This window comes from Artemia franciscana, chromosome 7 (genome assembly GCF_032884065.1).
Source record: "Artemia franciscana chromosome 7, ASM3288406v1, whole genome shotgun sequence".
NCBI lineage: Eukaryota > Metazoa > Arthropoda > Branchiopoda > Anostraca > Artemiidae > Artemia > Artemia franciscana.
The window spans coordinates 38,111,710-38,134,609 of NC_088869.1; the positions used below are offsets into that span (position 1 = coordinate 38,111,710).

The 22,900-nt window shown below is 36.4% G+C and overlaps 1 protein-coding gene across 1 annotated transcript in view; it reads left to right on the plus strand.

The window, feature by feature from the left end:
• The window catches only part of LOC136029244 (BTB/POZ domain-containing protein KCTD3-like), a 54,890-nt gene extending 36,553 nt beyond the window's left edge, over positions 1-18,337 (plus strand). Inside the window, exons 6-8 of the mRNA XM_065707475.1 lie at positions 2,211-2,403; positions 4,744-5,626; positions 18,102-18,337. Of these exons, the coding sequence (XP_065563547.1) occupies positions 2,211-2,403; positions 4,744-5,626; positions 18,102-18,274 (1,249 nt within the window). The 3' untranslated portion in view covers positions 18,275-18,337. The remainder of the gene's footprint in view (positions 1-2,210; positions 2,404-4,743; positions 5,627-18,101) is intronic.
• Positions 18,338-22,900: the final 4,563 nt, after the last annotated feature.

Here is a 22,900-nt window from a genome sequence, read left to right on the forward strand (position 1 = left end):
ATCTGAAGATACTTTTGTGGAGTCAAAGGGGTGAAAGGACTAATTTGGTAGTCCATATATCCTTATGCAAATTCTGGATCTGGAACTGTATTCTGAATAAGTGTATAAAAGTTAAAGTTGTCAAGAATTGTGCGCAATTTTTGTTTTTCTTTTCATTTTCTTACACTCCTCTTTTGTGCATTTTTGTTGTGTACAGAGGGTAACAATAAATTACTATTATTACTAACTAGCCAGAGGTGAATTCGGCTCGTTTTTGTCTTGGGATGGCTTTAATGGCTTCGGTCGGCAGTTCAGGGCTTTGGCTCTCACAAACAACCCTTGCTGCGCCTGGACCATGCTTGGGTCTTTAGCCTTTGCAAATTACACATCAGGAAGAAAAAAAGCTTTGTATACTTGAAGATAAGAACCAAAAGAATAATCTAGAATAAGTACCAAGGAAGAAATTTCTAAGTTGGGAGAGCAGCCAAATTTTAATTCTATGAGGTTAACCTTAGTGGCTCCTAGTTATTGGGTCCCCAACGTCAAGCGAGTGGTCTTAGTTTTTAATGAGTTGTTAATTGAATTGTGTTTGGCTGGGAAGAGTTCATATGGAAAAGCTCTGTTTCGATGTGATGGAAGTCAAGGCTTGCGTTTATTATAGTAATTGATCTCCGGCGCTTGACTTTTATCACATTACTTTCAATCCAGTTAGAAGAACACTTATGAGCAAAGACATCAAAACCATATATAACAATATAAACTGGTATCACGAAGGCCTTCTTTCTACCCTGCTGTCAGCTGGCTATCAAAAGGAACTGTTGCCAGTGGAGTAGTTGAACTAAAAAACTGAATGAAACAGTTGTTAAAAATATAAGGAAAATATGAGTTTATTTGATGCTCTAATGATCAGACCGGGATCCAAAGGATGGCTTATTTATTTGACATCTTAGATCGACGAAAAAGCGAAATTTAAAACTGCAGGGTAAAAAAAAACTCGCGTCATTTACTCTCATATTCAGGCTTTCATTATCATTTTCATAAAGAAAATGTTTGAATCTTTACCATGTTTGAACACCTTACCTCTAAAACTGACAAACCGAAAATGGTAATCGCAGGTAATCTAAAGGAGGAAATTAATTACCACCTTCAAGCCCTGAATCCGAAGTTCAATGTTATTTTCCGAGCTTTTCTGAACAGAAAGCTGCTTTACTTCGAAATCCATTTCATGTTTACTTAGACGCCACTTTTGTTCGCGACTAACTCATGGTGAATTCTTAGAGCTACGACATGACTTTTCGGAGCGGAATAAATTTCAACAAAATCGCTATCTCAGTTGCGCTATGCAATGTGTCATTCGTATCCAAAAGCTTTGATGCTTTTTTTCGAACGTTGGTGCATTTCCTTCTCCATGCCTCTGCAAAACTGAACTTTTGATTCTTTTGCAAATCAAGACCAAAGGCAAGAATAAGCTGGATTTATAATATTGCACAAGATTAACTTTGAAGAAAACTCACCAATTTTAAAACACATCCTATATAGATGTAAGCTCAGTCGCCACATTAATAATTAATACTAAAAAATACCACCACATTGTTTAGTCTGAAAATATATTACCAAACTCCCTATTTTGGGTTTAATTAATCAAATACTGCGGATAAGAAAAGCAACTTGCAAACGTATTTCAAAAATCTAAAATAGGTTTTCATTAAGGGAGGATTAGGAAACACTGCATTAGAGTGAATAGAAAAAGCCACTTAAGTGGGAAATAACTATTGAGAGTTAGTGGGAATAGGAATCGAATGAATATATCAAGGCAGTGACCATACGTAGTGGTTGAAGCCCATACTAAAAATAGTTGATTTCTCATCCACCTTATTTTTATTTAATGGTATGCATTCCTATGCAGACTTTTTTTTTAGCTTGGACTAGCAAAAAATGTCCAGATTATTCTCGTATCTCCTTAGTTTCCATTTAATTCGCCAATTTTAGAGGCTTTGATGAAATCATGCCCTCCCCTAACCAATAAAAAAAATCCTGTGTTCTTGCAAGGTGTTACATTCATGACTATACAAAAATGAACTTAAAAATCTATTTTAAAGAGTTAACGGAAATATACTTACTCAATTAAAGTCGAGTTATTTCAAAGACCTTGTCAAAAATTCAGCTGTAGCAAATGTCAACTCATGGACTTCTTGTCCATCAATAATGCATATTTCACTTCTTTTTTTTAGACAAAGAGAGACTGGCGGCTGGTTGCCCATCTTCACTTCTTCTACGCTCGACGACGAAATTGATAAACTTGCTATTAACTATCGCACCAACGCATTATGCTGTATGATAGCCGTCAGCTCAGGAAGCTCCATTCATCTCTGGCAAATATCGGATGATTTTAGCCCGTCAAAGCTTGGCCCATTTGAATTCCAGGTTGGTTTACTGTTCTTCGTCTTCTTTTTAATACCAATATGGAATAAACCTATAATATATATATATATATATATATATATATATATATATATATATATATATATATATATATATATATATATATATATATATATATATATATATATATATATATATATATATATATATATATATAGAAAAACTACTTGCAAAGAAAGCCAAGCTAATAAGTTTGGCGATTTCCAATTGCTCTTCATAAATTCTTTGAGTTATAAGCCTTATTGACAAAACAGAAAATTTATTTGCCTATAGAGAGACGCACAGTTCATAGCCAAGGGAAAGATGTTACATTTTGGTGAGCATTTAGAAACTGATATTAAACAAGTCAATATTTAAAATTGTCATGACGCTCAGAATATTTTGCTTAACCTTAAAAATTACAAAACAGTTTAATTATTTTTTTTTCAACGTAAACGATCTCAAGTCATAATTTTACCTCCATTTGCCCTCCCCCCCTCAACACCCCTGAAACTTTCAATTTGATACCTTAGGCCATTCCCGAGATATTGCGGACACGTTATTTTGATAATGTGGCAACACATATGATCTTTTGATTTGCCTCCAAACTTAACTGTGTATAGATCATAAGTCCCATAGGAATAGTGGGAAAATATTGGCGAATCATACATAAAAATTGTTTAGTCCAAATGTATAATTTGAGGCTCTCTTGACCCCCCCCACGATATTCCCAGAAAGTTTTAAGCGTTACATTCTCTACCCCAACATGAAAGTTGAGGTCCAATTAAACCCCCCCTCCGATTTCCTGGACTATTGCATACTATTTGAAAACTCGGATTACACATACTGTTCTTTCATTTATTCATGGACGCGTGTCCTTTCTATAGCAGTCCCTTGGAACCTCTTAGAATCTTGGCCCAGCGAACCAGGCCACAAAAGCTCCTTGCTTATCAAATAATCAAGACAAAATATGACCGCCTTTTCCACCACAACCGTTCTGTGAACAATGGTAATTTGTATAAATTACGGTCATTAAATCTGGGGCTGTGGAACTTATTTCGACCTGGGGGGCGTTCTTATTAGACCTTTCGTTGTTTTTGAAAAAATTATTATCTTAAAATTTGATCCGATATCATGGGGTCATGAGGAGGGGACAGCAAGCAGAAAAAGGCACGGCAGGGAGACCTGTTGCCCCCCAATAACTTTTGATGCTTAAAGACGGTACTAAAACTTTCAACCTCCTATCGGTTGAGCCCCTCCCAGGTTTCTATGGCTACCCTTCCATGCAATTTGACCGGGGAAGTAAAGTTTTTGGCCCATTGTCGGTTCCATTTAAGGGGAACCAATATTTTTTTTTCTCCTATTTGCCTTCTGCATTGTTTTTTCCTGCTTTTGGCCCTTTTTAGAAGGGGGCTAACGTACCCCGTAACAATCTTTTTATGTTACTACTTTTGGCCCAGAGATTTTCGACTGAAAGTCTCAAACTGATCAAGGATGAAATTTGTTTTGGGCCCCCATAACTCCCCTCTCATGACAAAATGTTTGGTCCTTTGACTCAGAGATTAATCCCTGAAAGCTTTGAGCCAATCGTGTACCCAAAATCAAACGGACAAACCTTTTTTCTTTTTTCATTATTACTAACATGACCTAGGGCCCCCTCCACAGGGTCTATGGGGGTCATATCATTCCAGGTGGTATATTTTCTTGACCTTTCACCTACATTGAACAAAATCGCTAATTAAAAATTAGTTCGGATGTTTTCAGGATTATTACGGGAAGGGGTTTAACAAAAAAAGATACCCGTTACCCTCATTCACTTTCGATTCTTAAAAAACAAAACTGAGAATTTTAGTCGAATCAGCCCTCCTCTGAAGCGTCTAAGGCTACCCCTTCCTTACAAATTAGAAGAGGAAAAACTAGAGCGCTTCTTCTGAAAACCTTTCTTTGAACAACTTGTAATTTACATAGATTTAGGGTCATTGTCCCTGGACCTCTGGAGGTCATGTCCACCCTGAAGCTATTCTTATTAGACGTTTCGACTTTTCTGAGCTAAATGGTAGTCTCAAATTTTTGGTTCAACATCATTTGGTCACACGGGTATCTAGGGGCCAAGCAGGGAATGAAAGGGGGGTCGGTTGTGTTCTAATAAATTTCAGACTTGTAAAAGTGGATTTTTAATTTCCGATCGAAGAAGCTCCTTTCCAAGCTACTGTTTCAAGGAACTACAGAATAATTAATGTTAACCAGTATATTTTGGTAATAAAAGACTTCTAGTAAAAAAAAGTATTTAAAAAAAAAAGGTAAAAAGAAGACTTTCTAATTTGCATGAGTTAACTCTTGCAGGGACATGCGGATGACCTCTTCTTCATCGGGAATCATTTAGTAGCTCTTAGAAAAGCTCCAGTCGGCACAATTGGAGTATGGCATTGTACAACAAAACATTGGCAAACTCAGAGTGCTGTTTCTGTCACTTGCTGGGATTATGCTGGATCATTCCTACTACTTGGAAGTGCATCAGGGACTATCTGTTATATTGATATGCAGAAGTTCCCTCTAAGGATGAAAGATAATGATTTATTAGTTAGTGAACTGTACAAGGATCCTGAGTCCGACTCAATAAGTTCGATTTCTGTGTATTTAACCCCGAAGACTAATTTGAGTGGAAATTGGATTGAAATTGCTTACGGTACGGTTTCGGGTGTAGTTCGTGTCATTGTCCAACACCCAGAGACAGTTGGTCATGGCCCTTCCCTATTCCAAACATTTACCGTCCACAGAAGTCCAATTTGTAAGGTCAGGCTAAGTGAAAAACATCTTGTTTCAGTTTGTAGTGATGGTGGTCATGTACGGACGTGGTCCGTCACTCGATTCCGAGGTATGGTATCCACCCAACCAGGACCTATTCCTGTTGCTTCTTTTCACACCCTCACACTTGACAATGGACTATGGGATAATGGGCCCTTTGGAGAGCAAGACGATGATCAAATTTTTCTTCAGAGAGTTGTTCCTGACAGTGATTTGCTTTATGTTCGGCTGGCTAGCAATGGAAAAAGAATATGTGTAATTAAATCTGTTGATGGTTCATCCATTTCATGCTCATGTTTGTATGAATGTGAAAGTGTGACAAGATCGAGTCAGCGCCCTCGACGACTTCTTTTAACTGGCCATGAAAGTGGAACCGTTCAAATGTGGGATCTCTCAACTGCGTTGGACCCCAAAGAAGCAGGTATTATCTTGTACTCAAACATACTCCGTTTTATAGATACATATACATATATATATATATATATATATATATATATATATATATATATATATATATATATATATATATATATATATATATATATATATATATATATATATATATATATGTGTGTGTGTCTGTGTCTGTGTGTGTATGCTCATTGATTGTATTCATTCATATATGTTCTTTAATTTCAGAAGAAAAATTCATATTTCGTAGATATTATTTCCACTACGAATGTGCCACCGTGAGACATTACTTTCTCTGAAATTGGAAAGCTCAGCGTATAATTTTTTGATGAGTTTAAATCAGTTGACTATCTCAGAATTTTCAGTCGATGGCTTTTCGACATCCTTCACGCTAAAGTTTTCGTTTTAAGTCGATTTAGCAAAATCTTTTCTGACAATCAAAAACATACGAAAAAGGTTCAATTTCTTCCTACTGAACATTTTCCCGATATTCTAGAATCACTGGTTCGATAAAAGTCGCCCCTGGGGCTAATTAAAACAAATAAACACGGATCCCTAACCATCCCTTTAAAAAAAAACCATATATTTGTAGACAAGGGATCTAAACTTACACTCGTGATCTCTTATATACTTAATTCGATGATGTAGTTTTCATCAAAATCACTTGCTCCCTTTGCGATTGCTTTCCCGTTTTCCGAGAACAGAACACATTTTCTCAGGCTAGTCACTTTTGATAACTTTGAATATACTTTGATAACTTAATAATTTTTATAACTTTGAATATAACAAATTTTCTGTATTAGGAATCACAGTATACATTCAGTCTTTTGGTGCAAATATTGTTATCAAAACTTACTTTTGGTTATTTTTGGGTTTCGGGTTTTGTTTACTTTTAGCACGAATCGCTCATTACTTTCAGTTTATTACCACCAACAATGTAATATTGAAAAAAGATAAAATCCAATATTTCAATTTAAAAGTCAACAAAAACCAATTTCCTGGTGTCAGCTGTAACCCCCACTTGGCAAAATTTTCTGACAGTCCTCATGAATTCTTACTACCACCAACCCCCCCTCCCCTCCTTAACGTTAGTGGCGATAAGAATATGAATGAAATATTTTATGTTTCAAAAGAAAACATTTTTACGTAATAAGAACAAAGCTATCATTCTGGCTTAATTCAGATGAAAGGGGGTTAGAGATCAATTTTTTCGTCCCTCCTCCCCAAACCCCTTTCTTTATTAATATGAAGGCCCGTGGAAAGTTAGACATTAAGGGCATAGAACGCAGTCTTTGATGTATTAAATAAAGAAAACAAAGTTTTTTTTAACTGAAAGTAAGGATTGACATTAAAACTTAAAACAAACAGAAATTTGTCCGTATATGAAAGGGGCTTTCCCCTCCTCAACGCCCGGCTCTTTACGCTAAAGTTTTTATTGTTTTGTAAAATAGAGTTGTGAGAAAGAGTCAAACCGGGATCAACCCTGGGAAAACAAAAACCGAATAAACACGCATTCGTGATCTTTCTTCTAGCAAAAAATACGAAATTCCGCATTTTTGTGGATAGGAGCTTGAAACCTCTAGAATAGGGTTCTCTGATACGCTAAATCTAATGGTGTGATTTTCATTAAGATTTTATAACTTTCAGGGAGTGTTTCACCTTTCCGAAAATAAGGCAAATATTCTGAGGCTCGTAACTTTTGATGGGTAAGATTAAACTTGATGAAACTTATTTATTTAATCAGCATAAAAATCCGATTCTTTTGATGTATCTATTGGCATCAAAATGTTGTTTTTTAGAGTTTTGGTTACTATTGAGCCGGGTCGCTCCCTACTACAGTTCGTTACTACGAACTGTTTGATATGGTTCCCTTGCCTACTCAATAACCTATTGCCTCTCCTTCGTAATAGCTGTGCGCATTTATGAGTCACTGTACATAATTTTGTGAAACATTAAGCTAATCAGCTTAGTTAAATGTAGCTTAAAAATAAATGCCCATTTTAACCATTCATCTTGTATGGGTCAACCAACTTTTTAGAAAAGAATACGCCACCGTGCGTTATTACTTGCTCGAAACTGGGAGCCTCGTTCGATAGTTTTTCGACCCATATAAATCGATTGGCTAAACCGATTAACTGACCTCTCCCGATTTTTTAGGACTGTTAATTTGATAAGACCATCCGTGGGAAAAACAAAAATCTTCCTTCTTGGCAATAAAATGCGAAATTAAACATTTTTCTACATATGAGCTTCAAAGCTCTACAACGGAATTCTCTGATATGCTGAATTTAATGGCGTACAAGATCACTTGCCTTTTTGGGGTTGGTTTCCCTCTCTTTCGACAATCAGGCTATTTTTTTCAGGGTCGTGGCTTTTGAGGGTTAACTTCAAATGGTTAATATGGCCAAAGCAAATTTTGTATGTTTTGAATTAGCATAAAAAGCTGATTCTTTTGATGGATTAAATATTACAGCCCTAGGATTTCTAGAACACTAAAAATATATTATAAATTTCCCGTTATTATCCTAGACACATGCCTATGATTTGTAGAACACTAAAAAGAAAAACTATTAAAACTTTCTTTTGAGTCTCGATTAATATTTGCCCGTATCGCTCCTTACAAGTAAGGAGTCGCTCCTTACTTGCAGCTCGTTACCACGTACTATTTGACAAATTCATCCAGCATAAAAAGCATAAAATAAGAAATGAGTGCAACGAGTTTCTTGGCTTAGTGAGTCTTGTATGGAAAGGATCATTCAAAAATGGTTTATAAGGTAGTGTTTTAGGGGGAAGGGGTGGGTAAACCATCACAGGTCCATGAATTATTTTTCAAGGGAACCTCTTACACTTCACATTTTCTTATTAGGTTGGTAGGTAGGTTTTATTTTTATCCACAATATAAACATAAATAAAAATGACATCACTAATAGATTATTGCAGCAAAAAGAAGTCCTAAGGGCTTGTGCTGCAAATTCATGTTATGATCTATGTCTTATAAATAAATATCTAAACATAACAACTCATGATTATCCACTTAGCCTATCTTATATATAAAAACAACAACACATGCACATGAACACAATACAGCGAAATAATCCTATTAAATATTATTTGGCGGTTTCAGCCCTCACCCCACCCCAAAAAACTGCGAAAAAACATCAAAAACCTCCCGCCCTTCAAAGTCTATTTGTTAACTAAAATGTTTTCAATTTATTTTTAAACCCGTATAAAGTGACAGACTCCCTGATGCTAGCTGGCAGATTATTCCAAACAGAAGGCCCCAGATTATGAACCACATATGATGATCTGACTGTTTTTCTTTTTTCATGGCTTAAAAGTTGCAAATTTCTTGTATCATAATTATGGTGCTCCTGATTAACGGAAAAATATTCATGAAATTACTCAGGGCATATATATGTTTCATGCTCTGGAACACAAAAATTGATGCCTGGTAGTCACAAATCTGACCAACATTTAAAACACTACACCGGGAAAAGCTAGCAATAGTTTTGTATTCAACCTGCTTATTAATTCACCTTATTTATTAACAAGCACTAAACTGTTTATTGCGTATCCCTTTTTTTACATACATATTCTATCATTGAATCGTAAGCAAGGATCCAACATGAGCTAAGGTGCGGTGTCTACCAACGTGCTTTCATTTTGGGAAACGGAATGAATGGCCAGGCTGAAAAACATGCCTTCAAACAAATGTTTTTGTTCAGTGAACGAAATGTAGCTCTAAACATCGAATTTAGTTCATGGGTGTTGGTGGGGTGAAAACCAAGAAAAGGATATGTGGTCCGATGTGAGATGGAGGCATATCATAATCAGAGGAAGCGAACCATTTTAAATAATTTTGCCGTGCCAATATATCGGATTCACAGCTATAGATCGAAATTGTATGTAAGGAGAGGAAGTAGGAAAAATCCCATAAAATCAGTCGGAAGGATACGCCCTACAATTTTGAATTTGTACTCAAACGATTATACTGATCGAGAAAATAGACAAAAGGAGTAAAATTAAAAACAAAAATAATGCAATCAAATAAAGATGTGGGAATAGAATAAAATTACAAAGAAATTTAGTGCAGATGGTATTACACAGAGTTATCTGATCTCTCCTTATTAAGATCTCAATAGAATATTTGACCCAATAAACTTTTTGCTTGGATGAACCCCTCCCCCTTTAGAAACATGATCTGATCCCCTGTCCTAAAAGTCGGACAGACATGCAATTTGGTTAATAGACACCAGTGGGAAGCGATTTGAAGTTAAAAACTAGATTTTAAATGAATGTGAAATTTATCGGTTACTGAATCAGACTAGTCTAGGGGATACAAATAAAGTATGATACTCACTGTTGCCAAATTTTCTTTTATCTGAAGATTGTGTGAAGAAGGCTTTTCTCTTTGCATTTACTTAATCCAAATATTGCTAAATCGCTTTTTTCTGATTTATAAAACTTTTTTTCTTTTTGGAGGAAGGGAGCTCAACCCTTTTAGGTGGCAGTAAAAGGCGGGCCAGATTTCTTTATTAATATCCAGCAGGTTCTTCCGACATTGCTTCGCATAAAATATTGATCCTCCACGGGGAGTAGCTACTCCCTTGCAATTTCTTGTGAGTCCCCTTGGCCAAGTCATACAAATTCTCCACTGTGAAATTACCTAGTCAAATTTTTTTTTTTAGCCTACTATGCATAGATATAGCCACCTATGCAGGATGAATATTTACTGCATATTTTAACCCTTTGTTGGGTCTTTAAGACTGTAATCGTTTTGATAATTGGTTCCTTTTTTTTAATTAGTGGGAAATTTAATTCTGATTTGTTATTTAATTCAAGGCAATTAAATCAAGTTTTAGCTTTTCTTAATCTAAGCTTATGAAGTATATATTTGGTTTTTGTGTAATTTTGATAAAGTCGAAATATCTAATAATCTGAAATGAAAGTAAGAAAGTATTACTTTAAAGCACTGAATTTTAAAGGGAAGCAAAGATGAATTAAAAGATTTGTTATATTTGTCGGCTGGCCAACTGCATTGCCCTAGGGGATATAAATGAAGTCGTCACAAATCCCTTATTTTTTTTTCCCCTAGGTAGGTGTGCGTCGTCTCCCTTTTTTCCGCCCTATAGCTCAAGTTTTGACCTTAGAATTGAACTTCTGCACAATTTTTGTGTCAGTGACACCCAATATTCTATCTAACTCATCTCGCTACATATGTTTTGCCACTTAAGAAAACAATCTTAAAATTATTTTTTGATTCTGCCAAAAATTTATGACAGGTTTTTGTTCAAACGAGACCTTTCCCGAAATTATGTTTGCCAATGATCAGCATAAAGATTTCTTCTTTTACTCAGGGTCTAGTAATGCAGGGACTGTTTCACAAGCTCGGAAAAATCCAGCGAAGGTCCATTTTCAGGAACTGAGATTGCGATAAAAACTTTCTTAAATTTTTTTTCTGATTCTATGAAAAAAGATGGAACGCTCATTTATCTTAAAGAATTTTTTCTTGTTCTCGATCTGAACTGTATGGTGTCTGAGCCTATCTGCTGATAAAAGTCAATATCCAACATATTTAAGTTTTATTGTTGAAGTTCAGCTGTAGAAGTTCAAAATCGCATTTTTAGCTTACATCCAAGAATAAATAATCGAATTGCGGCTTTTTAAGAAACAGATCCAATAATGGATTTCATGTTTGAAAACTTTAATCCTCATGTTTGAGCCGATCTTTGAAAACGAAACAATTCAATAAAACCAAACTATTAAATTAAACTTGTAGCTTTGAATCGATAAGTCGGGGGAAAATTTTGATTTTGTTCCAGATATTAGTTTTTTCTAGAAGCAAAAAAATATAGCCGGATTTTTAGATTTTATCTCCTTTCTTCAAATACTAGAAAATTACAATTCGACTTGAGGGACTCGTCTCATTGGTTTTTATAGAAAAGAAAAAGGTGACTGTTTTTTTTTTGTTCTTTTTATTAGTAGACATTAGACTCTAAATATTAGAATTTAATTGTACCACGCAGCAGTAGTGAGGGCATGGTGGATTCCACCGTCCAGTATCCTCTTCGAATTCCGATGCCGGAACTTTTTTTTAAAACTTCTTCAAAATGCAGATGTTTGTTAAGTAACAGGAATTGTTTGTTTACTTACGCAAATGCTTTCCTCAAGATGGTGTCTGTTACATAATCTTACGGGACTTGTTAGAGCTCAGGGTCCATTCGTCAAGCGGGAAGCCCCGGTTGTAAAAAAAAAATGAGCTTGATCCAATGTTTGCATGGGTTTTATTCTATTTTACGCACATGCCTTTTGTTTTCATTGTTACTAGCGGATAAAGGAATTTCCCGTTATAGTCTTGTTATTCAGTCTCGTATAGATTTTCAACATTATCGTCCAAGACTTTGTTTACTCGCATAGCGGGATCGGATAAATTTCATCAGTTTAGCTTTCAAGATGAGTGCCAACAAACCTAGAAATTTTTAAAAGGAACGGATAACGGCTTATATGCAGGTAAGCCTCTATGTATATTAAGGGAGTTGTCTCCCACCAAAAAATAGGGGTGATATTATAGTCAAATAAGAACTTACTCAATTCTCTATATGAAATTAACAAGTAAAACCCCATCCCATCCTGCTATTGCAAGGTTCTTTCTTGATTAATTAATCTTTTCTTCCATCAAAATGTATGCTTTTACCCGGACTGCAATTTCAATGAGCTTTTCCACTAACTGAAGTCTATTCTAGCAGGTGGGTTAAATTTCCATAAACAGATACATCGGTTAAAGCTTAATTATTGCGTGCCGCCAGAAATTCACCCCACCCCTACTCAATTAGCTAGGGATCATTCTCACATCCGCTGCTAAATTGAACGCTCTAATAGCGCTTAATCCGATCTTAGGCCCTATCACAAATAAAGTTGCTTTTTTCTGATCAAATTTATTGACTTATGTTTACATCAAATCTTCAATTTTTTAGAGGGGTGGAGTAGCCTATGATTACTATTTTCTTACGAAAATGCGATTAGATCTAATTTAAGTAGTCATTTAAGTATGTTTATTCTGGGAAGGGGGGCATAGAACCAGCGTTAGTTAACTGCCAAAAAGAGTAACTATTAACATCTGCTTTGTATACTATATTTTCTGTCTAAACCAATTGAATTCTTGCATTAAATAGCTATGTAAGGGCGTCTTATATTTAAGCTAAAAATATCAATTGTGCAAGGAAATGCAGATTCGATTGAAATGTGTTTCATTGTAAATACTAGGCCAGTTGACCTTTGATTGTTTCTAAATATTTAAGGGCTACTCAAAAAGGAATTAGCACAAGAAGCTACTTCCGACCCCTCAGTTCTTTTTCTTTACGATAGCTTATCAGTCTTCGGAGGGATGCTGCACTTTCAATCCTGCTCCTTTCAACGCTTGTTAAATGATCAAATATTTTAAGCAAAATCAGATGTTTTTGAATTGTTTTTATTTCGTGAAAACTAAATTCCAAGTGTCTTAAATGCTCACATATTTCTATGAATATAATGTGTTTTTTTCTATTTTTATTTCGCAAATAAGTGAAATTTAATTTCTATTTCAGAAAAATTCTGAGCTAGAGGATCCTCTACCTAAAAACCCAAGAGTATGTAATGCAGGAGTTGCTCCCATTATCCATGATGAACGTGCATCATCTTCTGTGCTCCTCAACCGAGGCAAGAATTCTGCCCCTTCGCCCATCATACATGACAAAATTCCCGGCCCTTCTGCGGTCCCCCAGCAAAGGGGGAGAATGCGGTCATTATGCAAGATAGAGTTACCAGTCTTATGGTAAGTAAAATTATTTGACATTCTTAGATATTTTTTGAAAAGCTTATTATATGTGTAATGATAGCATATTTATTAGGGGTAAAAACTTGATGTTTTCTCAACCTAGTGTATATTCTCTTTCAGACTAACAAAACTGCACCATTTGAAAGGGAGAGTAAGTTAAAACTGTTGTGAGACTATGTTCGATGTTAGTGGGAGGGGGGGCATTGCCCATCCTAAAAATAGGTTTCTCATTCCTGCTTGAAATAATGCATTCTTTTCGGCTTAATTAGGGGAAAATAACATGGACCTTGTCCGGTATTTTCGAGGGGCTTTGAGGAGTCCCTAGCCCCCAAAGAAATAAAATTTTCATCCCTTTTTAACAGTAAAAACTTGATTTATAGGCGAGACAAGAGATTGAGGTACATTTGTCAGCCTATTAAAGGTCCAGGACTCTCTTAAAGTTTACAGACTATTAAACACAAGCCCTGGTTCGACGCTACAGTTGCTCCCTCAAAGGAATAGCTAAAGTAACACATTCTTTTCGGTTTAATTAAGGGACTGTCCAATGTTGCTTTTGCCGGTACTTAGATTAATAGTATCTTTCCTTTCAGGATATTATCATGAAGTTATCAAGGGATTAATAAATTTCTATTCTTTTTACAGGTTCCTGAGAACGAGGATTTTGGCTGGATTGAGAATCTGCTTACCAATTTCTTTGGCGAGGATGCTGCACCAGCGGACACCATTCCAACCACACCCTCCGTAATTCTTTTTTAAGACTGATAATTTCAAGGGAGAACCTTGCAATAAAAGAAGCGTAAAGGGCCACATTTATGGGGTAATTTCTGGTCCTTTAACCTTTAGTTGGTAGTATACCCTAACCATGCTCAAATGGCCATTTTGCTCTGAATTTATGGAATAATATATGGCTGTTAAGCTTTTAGTTAAGCTTATTTCCGACCTTCATCCGAAACCGAATATTGTTGTACGCCACGTTCTTTTATGATGGAAAATGGCCAATGGTTTTAAGATCACAAAGATTCATTGAGCACTCAAGTTTGATCGAAAGCCATACATGAAGACCTTTATTCACACCTTTGTCAGTAAACGCTCTGAGGCAAAGATGAAGGTTGAACAAAAAATCTTTAAGCTTATTTTAAATTCAATCTTCGGTATGATGTGCGAGGGTGTGCGCCATAGGAGTCACTAAGGCGTTTTAACCAATCCAAAAGAATGTGCCCGAATCATTGCCGATCCGAATTTCACATCGTCAACGAGAATAGACTCTAATATGGTACATTACGTTGCAAAAAAAGAAGTGTAGTTTTAAATAAAAATATAGCCACTGGTAGCCCAATTTTAGAAATTTCAAAGAAGCTGTTGGAATTTCAAGAAAACGTTGGAATCTTATTACAATGTGTATAAAGCTCCCTTCAATGGTCGAGGGAGGGACACGTTCAAGTTTATTTATGGGGACACAGATTCACTCTTGTTAAAAGTTAGAGACTATACCAACTAGGACGAATCCATTGACTCGAAGCTAGTGAAGCATCAGGCCCAAAATAAATTCTCATTTTTTAAATCCATGGCGGGGAGCGACCTGACTTCCCACGGTGTGATCACACGTCCGAAGGTGTGCTCCGTGTAAATGCACAATGAGTAAATAAAAAGAGTGTGCAAGGGGGTGCCTACACACTATGTAAAAAAATATTATGATATAATTCTTCATAGAAACTGTGTGGAAAGTAATTTTATTCCAAGAGCGATGGTCATGGTGATTCGCTCTTTAAAGTTTAAAAACTATACAGTTAGAGTTGAGAAAAATACCATGTCAGTCATATCGGCCAAAGTCTATGTGTGCGCGGACGGTGTTAAAGTACTACCACACGGTCATTACCGTACTTCAGATTGAGATGTATGTGTAGAATATAGACAACGTCTTGGTTTGGAGAAAATTGGCTAGTTGGCGAGAGGAGGGTCCGTTTTTTCAGTTTCTTCTCAGTCTCCATCTCATCTGTCTGCAACTCAGCAGTGTTATTTAAAGTTTTCTGTAGTGTTTTTGTATATTTTTTTTGCGCTAGGTCGTGCGCTAGGCTTTGCGCTGCGCTAATTGCTGTTTTAAAAAGTTTTCAATTATATACTATGAATTGACATGCTTCCCACGTCAGCTGGGCCCGGCTTTAGGCTGCGGCGTCTTCCGACCACCCCGTGCTCCAGGGTGGTGCAATTTCTAAGGGTCTCTTGATGTCCATGTGTTTTTTTACACTGTAATTAATTTTATTCCAAGAGCGATGGTCATGGTGATTCGCTCTTTAAAGTTTAAAAACTATACAGTTAGAGTTGAGAAAAATACCATGTCAGTCATATCGGCCAAAGTCTATGTGTGCGCGGACGGTGTTAAAGTACTACCACACGGTCATTATCGTACTTCAGATTGAGATGTATGTGTAGAATATAGACAACGTCTTGGTTTGGAGAAAATTGGCTAGTTGGCGAGAGGAGGGTCCGTTTTTTCAGTTTCTTCTCAGTCTCCATCCCATCTGTCTCCAACTCAGCAGTGTTATTTAAAGTTTTCTGTAGTGTTTTTGTATATTTTTTTTGCGCTAGGTCGTGCGCTAGGCTTTGCGCTGCGCTAATTGCTGTTTTAAAAAGTGTTCAATTATATAGTATGAATTGACATGCTTCCCGCGTCAGCTGGGCCCGGCTTTAGGCTGCCGCGTCTTCCGACCACCCCGTGCTCCGGGGTGGTGCAATTTCTAAGGGTCTTTTGATGTCCATGTGTTTTTTTACACTGCCTATGTAAATGTCTTTAAGGGATTATTTTATGTTGTTTTTTCCAAGTGTTCATGTAAATATTTTTTTTAATATGTAGTATATTGATTATCATTAAAGAAAACAAGTATTTTACTTTTTGTCTTGTTTGAACATAGTTATTTGTTCAACAGATTGAGGTTATGTTAGGTTAGTTGTATTTTGAGTGCGAGAAGAGTAATATGTACCAATTTAAAACTCCATTCAGGTCATTTCTTGGCGAGCCATCAATATCAGGCAAAAGAAATTGAAATAGCGATAAAATGTCTATAGAAAATCCGAAAAAAAATAGATCATTGCTATAGTATGTGGCAAGTATGATAAAATACAGACTATTGCACCAGACACAAAAGTTCATACGGGGACTAGACGTGCTTAATATTATCGAAAAAACTTGCGTTTGGTTATTGATGATTTAGCTGAAATCATTGAAGAATGGTCTGATGAGATGTTGCCATTATTCACGGTTTGAAAAAATTTCCTAAACTATTGTTCTCCGCAGTCTCTTTCATACGATCAAATGTATGAGAAGACTTGCTTTGAAGTGTACTTATTATATTGTCTACAGGGTTGTTCGTGATTCTAGTTCCCTCATAACTTTAAGCACACAAATATATCCTGGTGAACCGAAATTTCTACTTTCGGCATACAATCAGGCTACAAATAAACCTTATGGTTACATTCTTTTGCATCTCAATCAAAACATAGCGGAGTATTTACGTGTAATCACTTATATTTTGACAATGAAATTACCGTGTATCTACCAGTAAACAGTAAAAAGGACTTTAGCTGTCATCATGACAATGAAGAAACTACATGAAAACAGACATTTATTTTCCGTACTAGGTAATTTCAAATCGCGGCTTAGGAAGGCTATGCTCATACACAGTATTGACAATGAATTCATTAATCTCCTATCTGAGCTTTGATTAACTTAACTGAAGGTAATGTTCATTTGCCAGAAGTAGTTAAGCAACGGACAAAGCAACTTCGTTCACTTGTATGTGCCCTTGCTTGCAAAAATAAGGGAATATGTTTTAAAAGAAAACGGCTTGTTCAGGTGGGCGGTAGCTTTTTTTCACTGTTACTGCCCATAATCACGGGACTTGTAAACAATATTCTCTAGAAAAAATGGTTAAACTTCACAAATTAACGCCAATAGAACTTGCCCTTGTACCAAAAGACCAAATAGAAGATAATCTTGATAAATTTATTAACAGCAAAATAATAACCGACGGTGAAAATTGATTTTGCTTCAAAATGTCCTACGAGGTCTCGACTGGCATAAACCCTACCGTGACAAGACCACTCGAAGTAAATGTCGTTGATTTCACTCAGCCTCAAAGTTCCGAAACTTTTTAACCACCAAAACAATAAGAAGAAGATTTGTCTTAAGCTTTATCAGGTCTTGCAGACCTAATTTCTCAATCGTATCGTGAGCAATGTAAAAGACTCTTGACCTAATATCGCTGAAAATGATTATGTACAAATCTTATACCAAATCAGTTAGATTGTAGGTATTGTCATGGATTATAACTTCATTTTTTGTCATCAATTTGTACATGTTCATTTTCAGCGAGAAAGATCAAGTCTTTTGCGTTTTTAAGTCATGCAAGAATACGTAACAAACACCTGCATCTTGAGGAAAATATTTGCATAAGTAAACAAACAATTACTATTACTTAACGAACCCTTGCGTCTTGAAGAAACTTTAAAAAAAGTGCCAGGATCCAGATTCGAAGGGGATACTTGACAGTGGAATCTCCTATGCCCCCACTACTCGCAGCAATTTGAATTTTGACAAAATCGGCAGGTGCTACGTTTGCTAGATTCTTTTTTTGCGACGGAACGGTTAAACAATTTTAATTGTTTTCCTTTTTAGCTTACACTGGACCCGGTGGCCCCGACTCTGCTGAGCTGCTTCGCTTGGTTGAATCATGTGATTTGGTGACTTCTGGAACTTCCACACCAGTCATGCCTGGACCAGGACACGCAGTCCGTGTTCGACTAAGTCAACTTTCTCCTCATAACAATGAAGAAAACGTTTTTGTTTAAGATTTTAAGTTTCAAATGGGTTTTAATGGGCTGTGAATTGTTGATTATACGCTGATCAAGGGACTGTCGCTAGCAAAAGTTTGACGTACGTTTCTTGTATTATACACAAATTGGTAAAAATGACTGTTGGACGTAAGATGCCAAATGCCTACTTGAAAAGCTGAAGGGGCTTTTAATTTGGTGGTGAAGCTAACGGGCCAATTTCTTGTACTATTTATTGTTTTTATATACTAATAGTACAACAAACCCTTCATAGCGTTATGCCACCTTAGGCTAATACATTGGTGAACACTCCTTTACCCCACCCGGCTCAAAGTTGATGCTTTGGCTAGCTCCCAAAAAATTCCCCTAAAGACATAAAGATATTTTTTTTTCTCATCCTACATCAGTCTAAGGTGCCTATCCTTTTTCTTACCGCCTTGAACTGGTATGCCTAGATTTGGTTTTTTATATTATAGTGTCTCCAACAGACAAAGCGGAATCAGGTTGCGCTAGTTTCATTGTAGAGAACCTACAAGTACTAAAATAAATAATTCGAGCACAAATTGACTGGATTTTTGAATTGGAAAGCTTTAAAAGCGTTATTTTTATTCGTTAACATGTGAATAAAAAAAATTCAAGTCAATTAACGAAGCAGAATATGATACTTAAAAAGGTTAGGTGAATACAACTTGTAATTTTTTAAACAATCTAGTAATAATGTTAAAATTATTGTAGGTTCAAAATTATATATTAGTGAAGAGCTGCAACAGAGGAAAATAGTACACGCATATAGGTCCACCGAGACTGCGCTACCTATATATTTTTCAATCATTGAGAAATCAGACAATAAAAAGAACTCAAATAAGTGTTTCGGTTATAGATTAAGACTTTAAAATAAAAATGTTTGATGTAGTTTTTCCCAATATAAAGATTTCGTGCTGAACCTCTTTCAGACATGAGCCCTGGGGTAACTGCTGCTTTCATATCTTTCTTAATAATATATAGAATACATAATTTCAACCTCAAAATAGTAACTTGATGAACATAGCTGCATCAACGTGTTTCATATTTCACTGGGGAATGAGAAAAAAAAACTAAAAAAATGTTTGAAAAACAATTAGAACTTTTAGTGGGAGTCGGGGCGTTTCTATTTTTGGCTTAGGGAAGAGGAATGATGAAATCCGCTTCCGGGACTACAATACTATCAATATTTTGTAACTATTAGAAAAATAAAAGCTATTTATTATTTCCCATTATAAAGATTCAAATGACCGAAAGGGTTCAACTGGTCATGCAAATGATCAATGATTCAACTTCAAGCACTCAAAACCGGGGAAATCTTCTTTTTTGAATATGAATTGTAGATAGTTCATTGTAACATCTGGCTAGTTATACTTTTTTTTAAACTAGATACTTTTTCGGGGATCAGCTTTATACAGAGGGGACCAGAGTAACAAACGTTCACCATTTTGTTTTGTCTCAGGCAGCTTAAAATTGCGGTGAGTTTTTGATAGTCTCCGTGAAACATTCAAACGAACACGATGACATGCTTCTGTTTGGGGGAATGATGTTGAAAAGGCGTTGCCCTCCAACATTTTAGTGCAGAACATTTGATCGATCACGTCAATTTCCTTGAAATCATACATATGTTGAGTTACGTGCTACGTACATAAAATTAGCGAGTATGTCTTTAGCGTTAAGACATATTGAAACTATTTTATCTAGTATATTCTTTAACGTCATTTCAGCTATTTCAAGTCATCAACCATCATGGACGTAAGGCGGTGGGGAGGGGGGGGGGGCTGCCCCCTCTCCTAGAAATTCGAATTTATACTGGATATTTACGAGAACTTTTCGTACGTTGAAATTTTTCTGTTAGATGTTCACTGCTAGATGCTTGAAAAAGCTGGAAATAAACAGAAATTTTCAAATATTGTTTCCGGTATCGATATTTCCGTTTCGATTATTCAGTATTGATTCTTGGTCCAATATATAGATATATCAGTTTTGATATTTAATATCGCCCAACTTTGACCCTTAAGTGGTTGGGAGAAAAGAATTTACACTAACTGAAAAGTTGGATCTGCGGAACCCCACTTTTTAAAAAGTCGAGAAAAATACTGTCCCAATTTCGCTTACAAAATATTCAGATATATCGGTTAGAAATACTAAAACACAAAAACCATTCAGCTATTCGTATTTGGGTAGAGGAACTTGTCATATTCCATGCATACATTTTTTGGCACGAACTGCAGGTATGTTTGGATTTCTGTCCTTGCTTAGGGAGCAAATGATACGATCTTTTTTGTTCATTGGAACCCGTAGAAGAAACGCGGGGGACATTCTCAGCTGAAACTCATATATGGTCTTAGATCAAATTACGCAGTAATCGTGCGATCCTTTGTGGGGTTGCTCTGATCCTAAGTTACGGGCTGATGAGGGATGATCTTAGCTTTATCAGCATTTTTCTTCGCGTCAAGTCTTTTCTTGGGGTGTTGAGTAGCTCAGAATGACATTGGCAGTGACACCACCTATGTCCATGATCGCATGCCACACCTCCTTGAACCATCTTCTTGTGCGGCGGCTAGTCGTGTCAGTGGACGACTTTTGGTCCAGAGTGTCCACTCTACTTTTGGTCTCGCTGTAGGTCATGATGATCTCTGGTTTACTACTCTCATGCCCAATTTCCGCTGAAAGGAGGATCGACGAAGCGAGAATAAATGCTTGTTTTTCTTCTAAAGATACGAAATCAGGTTCAGATGGTCTCAAAATTTGAAGATGGACAAGTTGGAATCCCTTGTATGACTAGTAAGGAAAGAAGGCGGATCTCTCTTTCGTTCATTTTCACCGTGTTTAAGTATATCATTCTCAAGGTTCTGAGTATTTCAATGAGTTCTGTGGACGCGAAACCAGCTGCCAACTGTGATGTTGGTGTTCAAGAGATCGACAAGGGCTCTTCAAGAGATCGACAAGGGTCATGTTCACGTTGGACCTGAAGCATTGTGGATTTCAACTATAGGAGTCTCCTTTCCAGTGTAAACAAAAACATTAGATAGATAAAATGTCTTCAAGAGCGCAAAACATCAAATCCTGAATTCAAATAAATTTTTTCTTGAATCTGCATCGTCTTCTAAATGCAACTAGCTTTTCATTAATGGCCAAGAACTCGTCTGGTCAGTAATTTGCTTTGGAGTTTGTAATGAAGAGATCAAAAACTTCTTTGATGGAAGCTAGAGGTACGCCTCTTTCGTGACGTCTGTGCATGTCATCCAACTAGAGACAGTTTTTCAAATACTAGAATTGCTTCAGACTCATTGTCGCGTGGAAAATCTCCCGGCCAGGTCCATCAGCTGCAAAGAGACCTTCGCAATCTTCACTGCCCGACTTGAACACTCTAGAGATGAAGAAGGTCTAAAAAAGGCTCGCACCTCTATGATGTCGACTGGTTTCAAGTACGTTGGCTTATCTACAATACAAAAGTTATAATACATGTGATACTCGTCAGTCTTGGCATTGGTGTGAAAGACGGTCTTCTCAAGGATCTCGGCTATGATGACAAGGTCCCATGCCTTTTCAGAGGATTTTAGGTCTTTGTGTCCTTTTAGACCTGAGAAATGTATAACAAGATTACAGGTTCTCCTGTATCCTCTGTCAGATGTTTCATAGGAGACCATATTCTAGCTATAAATGATCAACTCTAAAAACCAAAGAAAATTGGAATTACTTACAGAAATTAACTAAAAAGGGCCCGGTAAAAATGAAAATCTTTTCCTCTCGAACCTAGGACACTTAAATATGTTGAAATCAGAACTAATTGTTCTCTAAAAGCTATAAGTTGATTTCTCTGATAAGTCACAAAAAAAGTTACACAAAGTGCAGGGTGGAGTCTGCCAGACCCTAGAATACTGTATTTACTCACCTGTAAGTGATTTCGAGATCTTCTTTTACTGAGGCTTAGTTACTTCAAAATAAGTTTAATGAAAGAGATATTACCAATATACCTTCACCTTCTCTCCATCACAGAATTGGCTGCCCCCCCTAGATGCTGCCTACGCCCATGTCATCCATGAAAAGCGATGCTAGATGGCTAAAAAAAAATTATTTTTTTGTAAAATTATGATATCCTATTAGTTCTAATTTTTTTTTTCTTTGGTAAGTCAAAAGAGTACACGAGATATGAACCTCCTAGCATAACCCTGTTGTACGGAATGGACAAAAAACTTAAGGCTGGGTCTGAGAGACCCCACCCTGTCGGTTAAGGGAACACGGCCTTTCTGCCGTGTTCATTTCAAAAGATTGGCGCTAAGTTTAAAATAACCAGGCATAGAACATTAAACTACTGTCCTATTACTAATCCAAGTATACTTAAACGGGCCAAGCGCGTGCCAGGGCACAGGCCGTGACACGCGCACTTCTTTTCTTTACTGTAGCACCGAAACTCGAGGATTTAACTAGGACTAAAGCAGGAGAAAAGGATTTCCCTTCATGATAACAGAAAACACAATTTGCCTGACTTTGTTTTGGTTTTAAACCTGTACCAGAAATACATCTTATAAAAACCAGGTAATCTTTGAATTATTTACTGGTCTTAAAAAATTATAGCTCAAGAAATTGTGCAATTCTAGTTGACATATCTTGAAACTA